At 43.8% G+C, this 21,086-nt stretch overlaps 1 protein-coding gene across 1 annotated transcript in view; it reads left to right on the top strand.

The window, feature by feature from the left end:
• pdhx (pyruvate dehydrogenase complex component X) overlaps positions 1 to 21,086 on the top strand; it is a 67,955-nt gene that overhangs the window by 14,263 nt on the left and 32,606 nt on the right. Inside the window, exons 3-5 of the mRNA XM_039001385.1 lie at positions 6,064 to 6,164; positions 14,163 to 14,341; positions 14,796 to 14,894. Of these exons, the coding sequence (XP_038857313.1) occupies positions 6,064 to 6,164; positions 14,163 to 14,341; positions 14,796 to 14,894 (379 nt within the window). The remainder of the gene's footprint in view (positions 1 to 6,063; positions 6,165 to 14,162; positions 14,342 to 14,795; positions 14,895 to 21,086) is intronic.

The following is a 21,086-nucleotide window of genomic DNA, read 5'->3' as shown; positions in this document are numbered from 1 at the left end:
ATTGCTCAGTTTGGCCAGCTCTAGGAAGAGTCTTGGTGGTTCCAAACTTCTTCCATTTGAGAATGATTCTTGAGAACCTTCAATGCTGCCGAAATTTTTTGGCACCCTTCCCCAGATCTGTGCCTCGACACAATCCTGTCTCTGAGTTCTACGGACAATTCCTTACACCGCATGGCTTGATTTTTGCTCTGACATGCACTGTCAACTGTGGGACCTTTTTATATAGACAGGTGTGTGCCTTTCCAAATCATGTTCAATCAATTTAATTTACCACAGGTGGACTCCAAGTTGATGAAATATCTCAAGGATGACCAATGGAAACAGGATGCATCTCAGCTCAATTTCAAGTCTCATAGCAAAAGGTCTGAATACTTATGTAAATAAGGTATTTGTTTTCTATTTGTAATAAATTAGCAAAAATAATAACCTGTTTTTCGCTTTGTCATTATGGGGTGTTGTGCGTAGATTGCCTAGGATTTTTTTTTATTTTATCCATTGTGGAATAAGGCTGTAACGTAACAAAATTTGGAAAAAGTCAAGGGGTCTGAATACTTTTCGATGGCACTATTTTCCTATTCAGCTTCGAATATGAAATGACTAAGGTGTTTTTGGTGTGACATATTATAGGCCTAATATGCTATAGTATATGCTATTAAATTCCAATCAATGTTTAAGTGATCTTGCAAGACATTGATTAAGCTTTGATCTAACTTTACTAAATGAGCTCCATGGTGAGAAGTGATTATATTCTATTTGTAATAAGTACTGATTAAGCAACATATCTTGATGAGGGTTATTTTAAGCGATTTGAAGGCCCTTCGAATCGTGATGCTGAAAGGACAGCACTATAAACGTAAGTGGTCACACATCGTTCTGTGTTCCACTGCGCAAGGTAGAGGTTGACCGATTATGATTTTTCAACGCCGATACCGATTATTGGAGGACCAAAAAAGCCAATGCCGATTAATCGGCCGATTTTATAAAAAAAAAAAATAATAATAATAAAATAAAATAAATGTATTTATTTATTTGTAATAATGACAATTACAACAATACTGAATTAACACTTAGTTTAACTTAATATAATACATCAATAAAATCAATTTAGCCTCAAGTAAATAATGAAACATGTTCAATTTGGTTTAAATAATGCAAAACGAAGTGTTGGAGAAGAAATTTAGAGTGCAATATGTGCCATGTAAAAAAAGCTAACGTTTAAGTTCCTTGCTCAGAACATGAGAACATATGAAAGCTTGTGGTTCCTTCAAACATGAGTCTTCAATATTCCCAGGTAAGAAGTTTTAGGTTGTAGTTATTATAGGAATTATAGGACTATTTCTCTCTCTACGATTTGTATTTCATATACCTTTGACTATTGGATGTTCTTATAGGCACTTTTAGTTATGCCAGTGTAACAGTATAGCTTCCGTACCTCTCCTCGCCCCTACCTGGGCTCGAACCAGGAACACATCGACAACAGCCACCCTCGAAGCAGCGTTACCCATGCAGAGCAAGGGGAACAACTACTCCAAGTCTCAGTGCGAATGACGTTTGAAACGCTATTAGCGCACACCCCGCTAACTAGCTAGCCATTTCACATTGGTTACACCAGCCTAATCTCGGGAGTTGATAGGCTTGAAGTCATAAACAGCTCAATGCTTGAAGCATTTCGAAGAGCTGCTGGCAAAACGCATGAAAGTGCTGTTTGAATGAATGCTTACAAGCCTGCTGGTGCCTACCATCACTGACAGACTGCTCTATCAAATCATAGACTTAATTATAACATAATAACACACACAAATATGAGGCTTAGGTCATTTAATATGGTCGAATCCGGAAACTATCATCTCGAAAACAAAACGTTTATTCTTTCAGTGAAATACGGAACCTTTCCGTATTTTATCTAACGGGTGGCATCCATAAGTCTAAATATTCCTGTTACATTGCACAACCTTCAATGTTATGTCCTAACGTAAAATTCTGGCAAATTAGTTCGCAACGTGCCATGCGGCCCAAACTGTTGCATATACCCTGACTCTGCATGCAATGAACGCAAGAGATGTGACACAATTTCACCTGGTTAATATTGTCTGCTAACCTGGATTTCTTTTAGCTAAATATGCCGGTTTAAAAATATATACTTCTGTGTATTAATTTTAAGAAAGGCATTGATGTTTATGGTTAGGTACAGTCGTGCAACGATTGTGCTTTTTTCACAAATACGCTTTTGTTAAATCATTCCCCGTTTGGCGAAGTTGGCTGTCTTCACGCAGTTCGCAACAAGCCAGTGACAGCATTTCCCTAGTTAAAAGAAATTCATGTTAGTAGGCAATATTAACTAAATATGTAGGTTTAAAAATATATACTTGTGTATTGATTTTAAGAAAGGCATTGATGTTTATGGTTAGGTACACGTTGGAGCAACGACAGTCCTTTTTCGAGAATGCGCACCGCATCGATTATATGCAACGCAGGACACGCTAGATAAACTAGTAATATCATCAACCATGTGTAGGTAACTAGTGATTATGATTGATTGATTGATTTTTTTATAAGATACGTTTAATGCTAGCTAGCAACTTACCTTGGCTTCTTACTGCATTCGCGTAACAGGCAGGCTCCTCGTGGAGTGCAATGTAAAGCAGATGGTTAGAGCGTTGGACTAGTTAACTGTAAGGTTGCAAGATTGAATCCCCGAGCTGACAAGGTAAAAATCTGTCATTCTGTCCCTGAACAAGGCAGTTAACCCACCGTTCCTAGGCCGTCATTGAAAATAAGAATGTGTTCTTAACTGACTTGCCTAGCTAAATAAAAGTGTAACATTTTGTTATGAAAACTTGAAATCGGCCCTAATATTAATGGGCCATTTCGATTAATCGGTTGACCTCTAGTCCAAGGCAGACGTGGTGAATTTGGATCCTAGCTCTCATTGGTGTGATAAGGTTCATGTGGTGTATCAGTTTGTCTGCATACGCAATCGAGGTGGTACGTTTCTGTAAGCTAAGCACTCGGACAGTAAGTCGAGTTCAGGTGCGTCGTACATGAGCACTTAGTCCGTAACAAACTGGAGGACAGATGTTTTTAGCAACCCCTGGTAAAGTTTTATGTCTGTGCCTGTTCATGTCACGTCAGATTTGGCCCGGTCGAAGTGGTCAAGCCTCCGGCCGACGGGCCTCTGCACACACGCCAACAGTTATTCATTATTCGCACCACTGCCAGAAAGAGAGAAGACCGGGAAGAAACCATAATTTACCTTACCTACCTATAAGCTTGTTTAGTTTTTCGTTCTAACGTTTTCATGGAATGTTAGTGGTCATTTAAATCAAATTTATTTAGAACAATTTTTCCTGAAATATTTTTGCCAGCTCAGTTTTGAGGGAGCCCGCTCACCTGCGGAACAGCAGCACTACATCCCTGCCCATCCCCTTATATTGTACGTTTGTGTCACCGTGTAGCTTAATCCTATTGCCATTCCAGTGGAGGAGAGTTGAAAGGGGCAGGTGGTTGACTGTTTAAAACTTCTTATGGCTGCAATCCCGGTAACGGGATCGATATGACAAAAACAAAAAAAAGTGCAGGGCGCCAAATTCAAAAAACAGAAATCTCATAATTCAAATTCCTCAGACATTCATGTGTCTTATATCATTTTAAAGGTAATCTTGTTGTTAATCCCACCAAAGTGTCCGATTTCAAATAGGCTTTCCAGCGAAAGCACTACAAACGATTATGTTAGGTCACAACAAAACCACAATAAGCACAGCCATTTTTTCCAGCTAAAGATAGCTTTCACAAAAAACAGAAATAGAGATAAAATGAATCACTAACCTTTGATTATCTTCATCAGATGCCACTGATAGGACTTCATGTTACACAATACATGCATGTTTTGTTTGATAAAGTTCATATTTATATCAAAAATAGTTGCAAAAACATCAAGTGATTTTGCATAGCCACATCGTTTCAACAGAAATACTCATCATAAATGTAGATGATAATACAAGTTATACACATGGAATTATAGATATAGATACCTCTCCTTAATGCAACCGCTGTGTCAGATTTAAAAAAAACTTTACGGAAAAATAAACCATGCAATAATCTGAGACGGAGCTCAGAACAATAGCCCAATTAGCCGCCATGTTGGACTCAACAGAAACCAGAAAATACATGATAAATGTTTCCTTACCTTTGATGAATTCATCAGAATGCAGTCCTAGGAATCCCAGGTCCACAATAAATGCTTGCTTTGTTCGATAATGTCCGTTATTTATTTCCAATTAGCTACTTTCGAATTGTTTACCAAACGCCCTAACCAAAGTCTCAGCGCGTCCACTATAACGTGACGAAATGTCCAAAAGTTCCGTTACAGTCAGTAGAAACATGTCAAACGATGTACTGAATCAATCTTTAGAATGTTGTTAACATACATCTTGAATAACGTTCCAACCGGAGAATTACATCGACTTCAATTGACCGATGGAACGGAGCTCACTCTCACGTGAATGCGCCAGTTCAATGCGTGGGCACCTCATGGAAGTGATTACTCATTCCTGTCTCCTTCGGCCTCCCTTCACAATTAGAGTCATCAGACTAAGTTCTATTGACTGTTGACATCTAGTGGAAGCCGTAGGAAGTGAAAACCCATCCATATCTCTCTGTATTTTCAATGAGAGCTTGGTTGAAAATCTGGCACCCCCAGAATATATCCAAACAGGAAGTGGAACTTCTCAGGTTTTTGCCTGCCATATGAGTTCTGTTATACTCACAGACATAATTCAAACAGTTTTAGAAACTTCAGAGTGTTTTCTATCCAATAATATGCACATATTAGCAACTATGACATAGGAGCAGGCCGTTTACTCTGGGCACCTCTGCACCTTTCATCCAAACTAGTCAATACTGCCCCTTCAGCCATAAGAAGTTAACTTTCAATATCGCTCATCACTGGCTAACCCCTTGGGTCATCTGGTGTTAAAACCACACACACATCCAATCTAGTCCTCCCTTCTCCCAGCTTTCTGGAGCTTCTGAGGTCAATACTCACTCCCACCCCTGCCCACTTCTTCCCTCACATCCTCTATGATCCTCCCACTACCCTCTCTCCCACAACTCTCCCTTTCTCTCTTCCTAAAAGTTGAGGTGATCTTTTACTAGGCAGGATATTGGAGCTGAGGATGGTGTTTCCCTGTATGGATGTGTACCTTCTCTCTCCTTGTGTTATTGTGCTGACCTGAAGTGACCTTCCCACCCTAGGATCACCTATTGAAAATAAAGACTGACTCAATGTGACCCCTGCCCAATAGGCCCCAACATCCATCTTCCTCTTCTGCCTTGTCTTCACTCAGTAACAAATGGCCTCTTTTTAATAAAACATATTGAATCACCCCTCCCCTCTCCGGTTTTAGACTTGCTTCTTTAGCCCCATAGGGAAATGTAGATGCATGAGAAATATTATGAAGAACATATACATCCACCAGAACCCCTTACTTTACACCCAGTACTGCTACTGTTTGAATTGAAGGGCAGTCCATAAGCGCAGATGAAGGATATCAAGGATCTGGCAAGATTCTGTATGGAGGAATGGTCTTCTCCAATCTCATAAAACATTTGAGAAAAAGCCTGTGTCGTTATCCTTGCAAGGGCAGGGTGCTGGAGTACTGAAAACGGGGGGCCAATAATTTTGACCCATATCTTTTTAAGATTTTGTTTTTATTACTTGATAAACTAAATCTATTTTCTCTGAGCAATTGTATTAGTATATACTGTATAATAAATTGTCCCAATTTTTTTGCATACAATATACAGTAGCTCAGTTGTATTATTTTACACTGTATTTTTTTGCTCATCTTTATCAAGGGTGACTTTATGTACCCCACTGTTTGGCCTAATGATCAGTGTTACCACCATAGCAATATATCAGTTCTATATCTATGGTTTCATCATCCCTTAGAAATTGACTTTCTACACTGTCTCTCACCAATTTTTTTTCATGTAACTTTTTCCTTTCCCCAATTATTGGTCTTTGACATTGTAAGCGGTCTGACTGTTGCTGGTGTCCTGCAGGTGATGCGGTGGCGGCTGGCGATGCGCTCTGTGAGATCGAGACGGACAAGGCCGTGGTTACCCTGGAGTCCAATGATGACGGCGTCCTGGCCAAGATACTGGTGAGTGAACTGTGTTGTGTGTGTCAGTTCTTAGGGCTTCCCTCTTCTCCTTAATTGGCGGAACATCACTGATGTGCTTCGTGACCTCTGTCTCTGTGTGTGTGTGCGCGTTGTGTGAATATTAATGACTCTGCCAAAGACAGACCGATCACTTGTCTTTCATAAACACTGCGCCTCATGTTTGTCCCTCAGAACAGAGGGATGAAAGCAGTTTATCCTCCTCTGTCAGATCGATCTGGCAATGGTAGAAAGCCTTCAATTACGTCCTAACGAGAGAGAGTGAGAGGATATTGATGAAAACTCTGTGGTACAGCTTTGCCTGTAAACCACTCTTTTCCTCCATCCTCTTATCAGAGTTAAATGATCCAGCAGTCATAATGACATACTTTTGTATATATTGTGTATGTGGACACCCCTTCAAATGAGTGGATTTGGCTATTTCAGCCACACCCGTTGCTGGCAGGTGTATAAAATTGAGCACAGAGCCATGCTATCTCCATAGGCTAACATTGGCAATAGAATGGCCTTACTGAAGAGCTCAGTGACTTTCAATGTGGCACTGTCCTAGGATGCCACCTTCCCAACAAGTCAGTTCATCAAATTTCTGCCCTGTTAGAGCTTCCTCGGTCAACTGTAAGTGCTGTTATTGTGAAGTGGAAACGTCTAGGAGCAACAACGGCTCAGCTGTGAAGTGGCAGCCTAGGCCACACAAGCTCACAGAACGGGACCACTGAAGCGCGTAGCGTGTAAAAATATTCTGTCCTCAGTTGCAATACTCACTACCGAGTTCAAAACTGCCTCTGGAAGCAACGTCAGCACAATAACTGTTCGTTGGGAGCTTCATGAAATGGGTTTCCATGGTCGAGCAGCCACACACACGCCTAAGATCACCATGCGCATTGCCAAGCGTTGGCTGGAATGGTGTAAAGCTCGCCGCCATTGAACTCTAGAAACGTGTTCTCTGGAGTGATGAATCACGCTTCACCATCTGGCAGTCCGACGGACGAATCTGGTTTTGGCGGATGCCAGGAGAACACTACCTTTCCGAATGCGTAGTGCCAACTGTAAAGTTTGGTGGAGGAGGAATAATGGTCTGGGGCTGTTTTTTTCATGGTTTGGGCTAGGCCCCTTAGTTCCAGTGAAGGGAAATCTTAACGCTACAGCATACAATGACATTCTAGACGATTCTGTGCTTCCAACTTTGTGACAACAGTTTGGGGAAAACCCTTTTCCTGTTTCAGCATGACATGACAGCACAAAGTGAGGTCCATACAGAAATGGTTTGTCGTGATCGGTGTGGAAGAACTTGACTAGCCTGCTCCGAGCCCTGAGCTCAACCCCATCGAACATCTTTGGGGTGAATTAAAAGTGCCCGACCTCGCTAATGCTCTCGTGGCTGAATGGAAGCAAGTCCCCGCAGCAATGGTCCAACATCTAGTGGAAAGCCTTCCCAGAAGAGTAGAGGCTGTTATAGCAACAAAGGTGGGACCAACTCTATATTAATGCCCATGAGTCTGGATTGTGTCCACATACTTTTGGTCATGTAATGTGTTTTTTGTATTTATTTTCAACCCAACATTCATCAACTAGCTAAGTGACACACACACACACACACACACACACAGACCCTTGCCTGTCCCACAGCTGATGCCATGGTCCCCTCTAGTCAGTCATCCGATCAGTGAGTGTCACATCGTTCAGAATAGTGTCCTAGTGGCAATTAGCCGTGTAAACCAGGCCACATAGCATAGTTCAGCGAAGCATACCCATGTTGTTCTAGTGCTGTGGTTCAGGTGATGTCTGAGTGTACCCTGAATAAAGAGCTGATATGGCGTAATTACTTAGACAGATAGCAACACGTGTGCATAAACAAGAGTGTTGCTCTGGAAATGTAACGTTTCTCTGAGATCACTATCAGCAGGCGAAGTGTCTCTCTCATTGTTATATATTTTCAATTATTATAATTTCTCTGCCTTTTTTAGCCCTTGCTCTATTCTCATTCTCTTCATGTTTTCTTTCTCTTCCTCTTTCTCTTCCCTCTCCCTCCTTCCGATCCATGTCTCGGCTGCCATGGGGATAAGGTAGTTTCCATGGCAACTGCCCAGGAGTTGGAGGAAGGGGCTTAGGAAGGCTAGGAGCTGGCAGAAAGAGGGAGAGCGATAATCCCCCCAGGTTCAGCCAGCATCCAGACCAACACCCCCACCCCTGAATACCCCAGACCCAGTCTCTACTGGGGGTATTAGAGAGGAAGCGTGCCAGTCTCTCTGTGGATGTGTGTCTGCGTCCTGGTGTGTATCGTGTGTGGTGTTACTAGTATGAGCGACGTGTTTCCTGGCTGTGTGTGGAAGGGGCATGATGGCCTCTGCTCTTTGTAGATCACAGCACAGATTAGCCCACAGTGGTGTAGTAGTGGTGCTGTCTAAGCATGTACCCACTAGGATTCTAGTTTAGCAGCCAGTGTAACATCCGTGAACAGACAAAAGGCTGATATGGCACATGTAGAGATCCCCCACACATTGATGGATTGGTGGGTGTGCAGGGATTTTCGAGATGGATTGATACGGTGGACAGAATGTACATTGAGGGGGGGAAAGTATTTGATCCGCTGCTGATTTCATACGTTTGCCCACTGACAAAGAAATGATCGGTCTATAATTTTAATGGTAGGTTTATTTGAACAGTGAGAGACAGAATAACAACAAAAATATCCAGAAAACGCATGTCAAAAATGTTATATATTGATTTTCATTTTAATAAGGGAAATAAGTATGACCCCCTCTCAGAGATTTCTGGCTCCCAGGTGTCTTTTATACAGGTAACAAGCTGAGATTAGGAGCACACTCTTAAAGGGAGTGCTACTAATCTCAGCTTGTTACCTGTATAAAAGATACCTGTCCACAGAAGCAATCAATCAATCAGATTCCAAACTCTCCACCATGGCCAAGACCAAAGAGCTCTCCAAGGATGTCAGGGACAAGATTGTAGACCTACACAAGGGTCGGAATGGGCTACAAGACCATCGCCAAGCAGCTTGGTGAGAAGGTGACAACAGTTGGTGCGATTATTCGCAAATGGAAGAAACACAAAAGAACTGTCAATCTCCCTCGGCCTGGGGCTCCATGCAAGATCTCACCTCGTGGAGTTGCAATGATCATGAGAACGGTGAGGAATCAGTCCAGAACTACACGGGAGAATATTGTCAATGATCTCAAGGCAGCAGTTTGCCAATGAACATCTGAATGATTCAGAGGACAACTGGGTGAAAGTGTTGTGGTCAGATGAGACCAAAATTGAGCTCTTTGGCATCAACTCAACTCGCCGTGTTTGGAGGAGGAGGAATGCTGCCTATGACCCCAAGAACACCATCCCCACCTTCAAACATGGAGGTGGAAACATTATGCTTTGGGGGTGTTTTTCTGCTAAGGGGACAGGACAACTTCACCGCATCAAAGGGACGATGGACGGGGCCATGTACCGTCAAATCTTGGGTGAGAACCTCCTTCCCTCAGCCAGGGCATTGAAAATGGGTCGTGGATGGGTATTCCAGCATGACAATGACCCAAAACACACGGCCAAGGCAACAAAGGAGTGGCTCAAGAAGAAGCACATTAAGGTCCTGGAGTGGCCTCGCCAGTCTCCAGACCTTAATCCCATAGAAAATCTGTGGAGGGAGCTGAAGGTCCGAGTTGCCAAACGTCACCTCGAAACCTTAATGACTTGGAGAAGATCTGCAAAGAGGAGTGGGACAAAATCCCTCCTGAGATGTGTGCAAACCTGGTGGCCAACTACAAGAAACGTCTGACCTCCTGTGATTGCCAAAATGGGTTTTGCCACCAGGTACTAAGTCATGTTTTGCAGAGGGGTCAAATACTTATTTCCCTCATTAAAATGCAAATCAATTTATAACATTTTTGACATGCGTTTTTCTGGATTTTTTTGTTATTCTCTCTCTCACTGTTCAAATAAACCTACCATTAAAATTATAGACTGATAATTTCTTTGTCAGTGGGTAAACGTACAAAATCAGCAGGGGATCAAATTATTTTTTCCCTCACTGTATGTCAACATTTAACGGTCGAGATAACTAGTGGCAAGATGGATGGATGTTTAAATGGATGGAAGAAGGAAAGGCTAGATGAAGATGGTCTGACATGGTCCACAGTGCTAACCTGACAGCATTTATCATGTAATTTATCACTCTGCTTCCCTCCATTCCTACATACTTTCTCATCAGGATGCTGTCATTTTAGGATAGATTAATCTTCCAGGGGGGAGTTTGTTGGCTGTGTCTCAGCTTAACTGACATCTTCCCTGCACTACAACTGGCCAAACCATGACTGTAAAAAGAATGGACAAAGCCATCCATCACGTGACATCATTCATTTCTATGTGAAGACTCAATAGATCATTGAAGTCAAATGAAGTGAGTTAAGATGGCGTCTCATGGAGACATAACGTGGAGTTAGAGCTACTCGAGGAAGTGATGTTGCAGGCTAGCTCTGTGCTGCCCCCTCAAATTGAGTAATGCTGCGTTTACCTGGTATGAGGTAGACTTCAATCCGGATGTCATTGTTTTCAATGAGAGCACAATGGTAAATGCTGTTGAAGCTGGCAGTGAATGCCATCAGCCGCCACGGTAGATGGGACTTGCCGCCAGAGTTCAAATATTTGAACTTTTGCCGTCTGCCGTAGCATTGTTTTCTACCGGATGTTGATTTGCTCTGAAATCACCATAGCAACGCATCCCGTCGTGCTGGCTTGCTTTTGCCATCACCGTCATTCTTGCTTTCTTGTCCCGCAATGTCGACTGGTATGCCGGTTTTTGCATCCCTCGTCTAAACGCAGCATAACTCAAGTTGATGGCTGACCGGGATACTGCATGCTGCCATTAGCAACTCAATTAGCAACTCAACTTCTCTGTACGATTTTAAAATAATTGGTTCAAGGACATAAATCTGGTGTATTAGAAGCAATTATTGGTACCATGTTTGTCTTCGAAAGTGTTTATTTACACGAAGATTGACCACAAAGATTGCCATTTCCCTTTTCACTATAATGGAGGATCATGCTTTCTGCCAATAATACCTGCAGTAGCGGTGGGCCTTGAACTTCTGTGGCATTAATGAGAAGGGCCAGTTGTTCTCCCCTGGGCCGAAGCCTTATGAAGAGAAGAACAGAAAGGCCCGCATGTTGAATATTCTCCCAATTTACCACCTTTATAGGCAACGTTTCAATCCAACACAGATCTTCGTCTGGTCTTTGAAATTATACAAAATGCATAGGTTAACCTCATAAATGGTGTTTCGTTATATCATTTATGAACTAGTTGATATATTCAGGATAGACCCCGTAGGAACACTATACTCACTGATCTCCCTCGTATGCTTTAATTTATCAGATTGAGAATGCAGACGAATCAAAAGCCCTGGGAGAGAGAGGGCTGCTCGGGTAAAGCCCTCCTCTGGACTCTAATTAGACTAGTCTGCCCAGTAACAAGTTGCAGGATATAGGATTCAATCATATCGCCTCAAATCCCTCTTTGTCTCGCTCTCCTGGCAGATCAATACACTCACACAGAGGCACACGCGCGCGGGCGCACGCACGCACACACACACACACACACAACAAATCAATACAGTATATTTTTATTCCAAGAGTCTCCAAATAAGCCAACCTCTTCCCCTCCTCTTCCTTTCTCTTTGATCTGGAGGCGAGGGACTAATTGTCTACTGTTTACAAGTCACGGGTCTCAAGCCTATCCTTGTTGAGGGTGGAAGTCTGGGTGTGAGAGTCTTGAATTGTATCAGAGATCACAAGAGCATAGTGTATCCATAGTGTATTGAATGGTTCAAGACCGGCACTGTCCTTTTACAACCAGGTGGCAGTGTTGAGCCCCACACTAGCAGTGTGTTACACTCTTCTCCCGTTTCTCTCTCTGTGTGCCTTTGTGCTCTTGCGTCTTTGATGGAGACATCCACATAAGACGGCACCCCATCTGTGAATAAGTGGAAAGAAAGGGACGATGACAAGGTGTGTGTGTGTGCGTGCGTGCGTGTGTAAAGGCTGTGAATGACACAGCCCCCAGCTGCAGCTTCTTCAAGAGCTGTGTTAAACGTCTATAAATACCTGCTTGTCTAACTGGTGTTTATAGAGAGCCTAATTGTAGGGAGAGAGCATCGCTGGTCTCTCACTCACTCTCACACACACCAGTTACATGCATTGTGTGGCACAGTATTGTGCAAGACTGTGGTTGTATGTTTTCTTGTTCATTGCTCAGTATGTGTTCTTGTATTTGCAGCCCCACAGTCACATTGGAATTGAATGGGTTTGTTTTGTTGCACAATAGAGTTGTGTGCCTATTGGGATGGTGGTTGTCAGAGGCAGTTTGAAATACTGCGGTGTTGCATTCATTCAATCAAATGAAGATATGTGGATTATGATGGGGATATACTAATCTGTCATGCCCTTCAGACAGCTGTATGACCCAGCCAGGCTAGGGTCAGGGGTCACAGCCAGGGCTAAAGTTCAGTGTCATGTCACATCCAACTGTCCTGGTAATCCTGTCATTTCTCATTGTGGTGAATGTAACCAACATAGCCACATAGTCCTACTGTATGTGGTAATGGCATTTCTAAAGCCATGAGGCCCTGCCATTTATTGATCACCTTACACTAGGCCAGAGGTGCCATGGACACACATACACACACACACACACACTACCTGTAGCACCTTGCATATGGACAGGAAGCCACATATATAGTCACACAACGAACATGCCAGACCGGGTAGTCTTGGTAGTTTCATGCGTCAGGGATGTTGTGCCACCAGCTATTTTGTAGTAAACAACACTGTTTTTTTCCCTCACTGCCAAAGCAGTCTCACATCTTCCCTAGTTACCTACTATCCAATGGACAATAGACATTAGCCTACCTTTTTGCTTTTAGGAATCCCTTGCCTTGACTCAGTGAGACGTGGTATGAAAGCGTTTTTGACGGTTGTACTGAGGGGAGTATCCTGGTGTGCCTGGCTGGCTGGCTGGCTGGGAGCGCAGGTGGTCTCATCCTGCTGTTGTTTCTGGTTAGCTGGAGTCCGTGGTCTTATTGGAGCACATCCTATTGTTTAGATGCCACTGGGGAGGTGGTGACTGGGTTCAAAGCTATCTGACATTCAGCCAGTTACAAGGGCTTGTGTTCTGATCTTATGCAGAAACCAATTGCCTGATCAATTTCAGTGTCGCCATGATTGAAAGGGACCGCTTTCCCTGTCGGCAACAGCGGTTGTTATTTGTGTTGTTTTTCTCTTTTCTGGCGAGCGGAGCTACGCCCTTTAGCAGGAATGACAGCTCCGTAAGTGGATACCATTTGGAAATAGATGGAGTGTTACAGCCCTGCCTCATCCATTGTGCCTGGCCTCTCATTTAGAACTAATCAATATTGACCGGGGGAAACACCTTGCTGACTATGAGGGGGTGGAGACATCCATGCTGTGCCTTAATGACACTTTTAGAGACCAAGATGAAGAGAAAGATGGATATTGAGATCGAATCGATGTGCGACGGGGGGTGGGGGGGGGGGTGAAGGAACAGTAAGCATTCATTCCCCCCTCCATTAGAGTACTTGGCCTTGTGTGTTTTGTCAGAACAGAGGTGAGGGGAAATGAAGTGAATTGAGGAGGCAGTGTGGACAGACACACAGTGGATGGAAAGGTCTGCCTATGGTCCCTCTGGTAGCAGTAACATATTATGTCAAGAGGTAATGATCTTTTGAAAACCCTCCTCCTGGTGGTTCTTTCCATTTCTTCCTATAATTTGTTTTCTCCCTTTCTAGTTCCTCACTTCTTCTTCCCCCTAATGCTCTTTCTTTCTCGTTCTTATGTGCTTTCTTCCCCTCTCTCTTTCTCCACCTCTCCTCAGTCTTCTTGCGCATTCTGAGTCAAATACAAATGCAGCTTGATAGTGATTATTATTATAAAAGGTCATGTGTCTCTGCGTGTCCTCAGATGGAGGAGGGCAGTCGTGCCGTGCGTCTGGGGACTCTCATTGCCCTCATGGTGGAGGAAGGGGAGGACTGGAAGACGGTGGAGATCCCGCCCCCCGTGGCAGCCACCCCAGCTCCTCCCCCTCCGGCAGCCCCCGCTGCACCCCCACCACATCCCCCCAGAGCAGCCTCCACAGGACCGTGAGTCTCACCTCTCTCCTCTTCTTCCTCTCCCCCACTATTACATCACTCTACTCAGCCATTCTAATCAACGAATCATTAAATTAATCAGTAAATCAATTGGTATTTGTGTAGTGCTTTTCACAAATATACAAACATTTGTCAAAAGTGCTTGATAGCAACCTTGGCATGACCCTGTAAAGAGCAAATAGATGCTTCAGTGGTAAGGAAGAAACCCCCAAGGTAGGAAGAAACCTTGAGAGGAACTAGACTACAGCTGAAGCCCATCTTCTTTTGCCTGGCCAGATATACTTTCAGAATACATGCAACTCCTTTTCCCATTCTTAGGGTCTCCACCATCACACAACGTGCTGTGTAAGACTACCGTCCCTTTCCACATCCATGTTAAAACGCAAGAGATACTCTCCTGCCTTATTGACACACATAGGACAGGAGTCTTTTCCTCTCCCCCCAGGTTGCGGTTGAGCCCGGCAGCCAGACACATCCTGGACACACACGGTCTGGACCCCCAGCTGGCCACCCCCACTGGACACAGGGGCATCATCACCAAGGAGTGAGTTCACATACGAGATGTGTTCAGCGTGGGGAAGTGTAATGAATAGGGCGGACATGGTTCCCCTCTTCTAATCTAGCTACAGACTGTCAAATGTTTTGTGACTTTAGTGTGGGTACTGGGTGGTTTATGTGTGTTATACACTACTGAGCAAGTTAAAATAGTGCAGATCTCTCTGAGGAAGAAATAACAATCTAACTGACAAAAACAAGTGCGAGATGTTGTGAATGAAAGGGGAGAGAGGAGAATACGGTGTGAAGTGACAGAAATTCACTGAGTGAAAAAGTTATCAAGTTGCCAGGTGCTTTAACCCTGTTATGTGGAAACCAGAGGAAACTGTAAGCGCAAACAACACACACACACACACACACACACACACACACACACACACACACAACTTTAATGGCCACCTGCTGTCACGCAGGGTCTGATGGAACGTTCTAGTTACCCAACTCGCACCCTACTGGGGAATCTCATTAAGACACAGCTGTCTCCATGGCAACCCAGTCTCCAGGGCCGACTGGTGGCCATAGAAACACAGGCCGTATGTTTTGGGAGACATATCTGTCTATGTTCCCGTGTGTCTGTTTGTTATTCACACGAGTTTGTGCACATGTGTGTCTGTTAAAGAGCGAGTGTAAGAGGACGTAAGGAACCACACTCGACACAGGAAGATCACCTTAAGGCATTCCCACACTGTACGTTGGATTCAGTCTTTTACGGTTATTACATGTCAAACTCTGCTATTTTATCATTAAAATCTTTATATCAACCTGGCCAGATTGTACAATTTACTTGTTTTGTCGTCACATTCTGCAATTGTCTTGTGAGGCTACGTCAGCCGATGTAGGGTATGTCAACTGCAGCGGTGTATTTGGTCTGTGAATGTGCCAGCAGCACAAGCCTTCCTCTATGCTTATGCGCGAGTAAAGAGACTTTGGAAGAACTGAAAGTATGCATCTTCGAAATAGTTTTCACATGCTTTTAGTCATGTAGTGTACAAAGTTGTATGTGGACACCTGCTCATCAAAAATCATTGGCATTAATATGGAGTTTGACCCCCCCCCTTTGCTGCTATCACAGCCTTTACTCTTCTGGGAAGGCTTTCCACTTGATGTTGGAACATGGCTGAATGGAAGTCCCCTCAGCAACGAGCATTCGTGAGGTTGGACGATTTTAGACCTTGATCGCAGTCGGTGTTCCAATTCATCCCAAAGCTGTTAGATGGAATTGAGGTCAGGGCTCTGTGCAGGCCAAGCAATTTCTTCCACACTGATCTTGACAAACCATTTCTGTATGGACCTCGCTTTGTGCACGGGGGCATTGTCATTCTGAAACAGGAAAGGGCCTTCCCCAAACTGTTGCCACAGTTGAAAGCACAGTATCGTCTAGAATGTCATTGTATGCTGTAGTTCCAGTGAATGGAAATCTTAACGCTAAGGGGCATAGACCGAACCATGAAAAACAGCCCCAGACCATTATTCCTCCTCCACCAAGCTCTACAGTTGGCACTATGCTTTGGGGCAGGTATCGCTCTCCTGGCATCCGCCAAACCCAGATTTGTCTGTCGGACTGTCACATGTGGAAGCGTGATTCATCACAGGGGCAGTTTGGAACTCAGTAGTGAGTGTTGCGACCGAGGACAGATGATTCTTAGGCACTCCGCGCTTCGTCACACGGCGGTCCCGTTCTGTGACCTAGTGTGGCCTACCACTTCACGGCTGATCCATTGTTGCTCCTAAACGTTTCCATTTCACAATAACAGCACTTACAGTTGACCGAGGAAGCTCTAGCAGGGCAGAAATTTGATATACTGACTTGTTGGAAAGGTAGTATCTGACTGTGCCACATTGAAATTCACTGAGCTCTTCAGTAAGGCCATTCTACTGACAATGTTTGTCTATTGAATCAAATCAAATTTTATTGGTCACATACACCAGGTTAGCAGATGTTCATGCGAGTGTAGCGAAATGCTTCTAGTTTCGACAGTGCAGTAATATCTAACAAGTAATCTAACAATTCCACAACTACTACCTTATACACACAATGTAAAGGGATGGAATACGAATATGTACATAAATATATGGATGAGCGATGGCCGAGTGGCAATGGTAAGATGCAATAGATGGTATAAAACAGTATATGATTAATGTAAGATATGTAAACATTATTAAAAGTTAAATTATTTAAGGTGACTAGTGATCCATTTATTAAAGTGGCCAATGATTGAGACTGTATGTAGGCAGCAGCCTCTTTGTGTTAGTGATGGCTGTTTAACAGTCTGATGGCCTTGAGATAGAAGCTGTTTTTCAGTCTCTCGGTCCCAGCTTTGATGCACCTGTACTGACCTCGCCTTCTGGATGGTAGCGGGGTGAACAGGCAGTGGCTCGGGTGGTTGTTGTCCTTGATGATCTTTTTGGCCTTCCTGTGACATCGTGTGCTGGAGGTGTCCTGGAGGGCAGGTAGTTTTCCCCTGGTGATGCGTTGTGCAGCCTGCACCACCCTCTGGTGAGCCTCTTGGTTGATGGCGGTGCAGTTGCTGTATTTAGCCATATTCCCCAACATCTTTCCATGGTTGAATGCGGTGGTTCACGCCTTCAGTTTTGCGCGAATGCCGCCATCTGTCCACGGTTTCTGGTTAGGGTAGGTTTTAATACTCACATTTGGTACGACATCTCCAATGCACTTCCTTATAAACTCACTCACAGAGTTAGAGTATCAATAAATGTTATTTTCTGAGGCTTCCCGGAACATTTCCCAGTCCTCGTGATCAAAACAATCTTGAAGCGTGGATTCCGATTGGTCACACCAGCGTTGAATGGTTCTAGTCACGGGTACATCCTGTTTAAGTGTCTGCCTATAGAATGGTAGGAGCAAGATGGAGTCGTGGTCGAATTTGCCGAAGGGAGGGCGGGGGAGGACCTTGTATGCATCATGGAATTTGGAGTAGCAATGATCCAGTGTATTGCTCGTGCATGTGCTACAATCAATGTGCTAGTAGAATTTTGGTAGCCTTGTTCTCAAATTAGCTTTGTAAAAATCCCCAGCTACAGTAAATGCAGCCTCAGGATATATTGTTTCCAGTTTACATAGAGTTCAGTGAAGTTCCTTGAGGGCCGTCGAGATATCTGCTTGGGGGGGCTGTGACTATAATAGAAGAGAATTCTCTTGGGAGATAATGTGGTCGGCATTTGATTGTAAGGAATTCTAGGTCAGGTGAACAAAAGGACTTGAGTTCCTGTATGTTGTTATGATTACACCATGAGTTGTTAATCATGAAGCATACACCCCCGCCCTTCTTACCAGAAAGATGTTTGTTTCTGTCGGCGTGATGCATGAAGAAACCCTTATGTCTTCCTGGAAGGCAACCCTTGCCCTAATTTTGTCCATCTTGTTGTCTAGAGACTGGACATTTGCGAGTAATATGCTCGGAAGTGGTGGGTGGTGTGGACGCCTTCAACGTCTGTCCAGGAGGCCGCTCTGTCTACCTCTCCTGCCGCGACGTTGTTTTTGGTATATTGAGATTGCATGGCTGTGTGGTAAAACAATGCACAGAAAGTGGTAGACGATTTTAAGCATTTTTCAAAATCCCATCAGGTAGTCTGATTTCAGATGTCATGTAAACACGATTATTAGGTAAGTCGTTCTTCTTCCAAAGCATGAACATGTTTAAATTGAACTATTATATTAATCTGACTATTCACAATAATACTTTTACCCTACCCTATAGTCATCGGGATCAGCTCGTAACACCAGCAACACTACACAATAAAGGCTCCAGATCACTGCCAGAACTTTGTTGGAGCCTACGATCGCACAAAGTGGTACATAATCGGCAGACTTAGACCTGAACGAGGCAAGGCGTCCGGCAATTGTTTACGACCTGAAGATTTGCCCATGGCCATGAGGTGTACATTTTGTCTGGGATGACAAAATTGTGGCATAAGACGGCTAAAATTGTACAGTCTGTGAGGGCCTTACGGCAGACATAGCAGAAAAGTATGTACACTTCTTTGGTGAGGGTAGATAGCCAGCAATGTTTCCCCTATATGCGTTTAACTGCAGCGCACTCAGATAGCTTAAGCCTTGTTCTTATGCTATGTAAAAATGTGTAGAATTGCAGGAAACTAGCTTTAAAACTAACATTTTCTCTCTGCCCTGGGGCAAAATGAGTAGAATTGCAGAAAATGTGCTTTAAAACAGCAACATTTTGTCTCTGCGGCCAAGAGGAGTGGCCTCTTGTGTGGGTCCACTATAGAACAACAACACAGAACAAAGCATATAGCCCATTAATGAGATCATAGTGGTAACTCAAATCCACAGGAAGGGTTCATTTAGGAGTGGAAGGGGATGAGGATGTTGGGTATTTGTATCACTGGTTATTCAGTGCTTGATTTATCATACCAATAGCCCTCATACACAATGGAGCAGGGAAGTAGAAAAAAAATTGAGGCCACTCCCACTCTTTAGTGTAGCCAACTGCTCATCTATTTTCTGGTGCATCAGTGAGTTTCCTAACTAAAGTAAACAGATGTTATGTGGTGCGGTGATATGACAGCTCTGACATCAAAACAAACTCAACTGTCTCTCAAATCATTAGTCTTTATCTCTCTCTCCCCATCTGTTTTTCTCACTCTCTCTTTTCCTCTATTCATTGTCCGTTGATGGTGAAAAGGAGGGCCTGTGTTTCTGGAGAACATTGTGTACTGTTAACTCCACAGAGGGGGGATATGGGGGATTCAACACAGTGTCAAATAACAATGGCAGGTATGTGGCTGTCCTCTTTCCTTCTCTGTTTCTAAGGCCTACAGCTACAGCATGTACAGAGAACACACATGAATGGCTAGCTACAGATAGATAAAGCACCACTACCTATCTCTACCATGCTTCACTTCACCTCAATGGCTTAGAAAACACTTTCTCATTTGCTGGATGTGTTCCAACAAAATATATGGTTAATGGAATTGATTTATACAATTATCATGCATGCCTTGTAAGGATATGACGGCGAGTGGGTAATCTGTCTCTACCATCAGTCAACGTATAATCATTGGAAAACAAAATAGATGAGCTACGATCACGAATATCCTACCAACGGGACATTAAAAACTGTAATATCTTATGTTTCACCGAGTCGTGGCTGAACGACGACACATAACATACAGCTGGCGGGGTTCACGCTGCATCGACAAGATAGACCAGCTGCCTCCGGTAAGACAAGGGCTGGCAGTCTGTGTACATTTGTAAACAATTGCTGGTGCACGAAATCTAATATTAAGGAAGTCTCAAGGTTTTGCTCGCCTGAGGTAGAGTACGCTATTTACCAAGAGTTTATCTAGATTTTTCGTAGCGGTCTATTTACCAAGACCGCACTCAATGAGCTGTAAGTCATAAGCAAACAGGAAAAAGCTCATCCAGAGGCAGCGCTCCTAGTGGCCGGGGACTTTAATGCAGGGAAACTTAAATCCATTTTACCTCATTTCTACCAGCATGTTAAATGACCACCTTTACCCCACACACAGACGTGTACAAAGCTCTCCCTCGCCCTTCATTTGGCAAATCTGACCATAATTCTATCCTCCTGATTCCCGCTTACAAGCAAAAACTAAAGCAGAAAGCACCAGTGACTCGGTCAATAAAGAAGTGGTCAGATGACGCAGATGCTAAGCTACAGGACTGTTTTGCTAGCACAGATTGGAATATGTTCCGGGATTCTTCTGATGGCATTGAGGAGTACACATCAGTCACTGGCTTCAACAATAAGTGCATCGATGATGTCGTCCCAACAGTGACTGTAACCCACCCAAGCATCAGCTTTTCTGGACGACTGTGTGATCACGCTCGCCGTAGCCGACGTGAGTAAGACCTTTTAAACAGGTCAACATTCACAAGGCCGCAGTGCCAGACGGATTATCAGCACATGTACTCTGAGCATGCTCTGACCAGACCACCATAGTCCCTGTGCCCAAGAACACTAAAGTAACCTACCTAAATGACTACTGACCTGTAGCACTCACGTCTGTAGCCATGAACTGCTTTGAAAGGCTGGTAATGGCTCACATCAACGCCATTATCCCGGAAACCCTAGACCCACTCCAATTTGCATAGCGCCCCCAACAGATCCCCAGATGATGCAATCTCTATTGCGCTCCAGTCTGCCCTTTCCCACTTGGACAAAAGGAACACTTACGT

This window comes from Salvelinus namaycush, chromosome 9 (assembly GCF_016432855.1).
Source record: "Salvelinus namaycush isolate Seneca chromosome 9, SaNama_1.0, whole genome shotgun sequence".
Taxonomy (NCBI): domain Eukaryota; kingdom Metazoa; phylum Chordata; class Actinopteri; order Salmoniformes; family Salmonidae; genus Salvelinus; species Salvelinus namaycush.
Note: the sequence above shows the minus strand (reverse complement) of the source record. Positions and strands in the feature narration are given on the sequence as shown.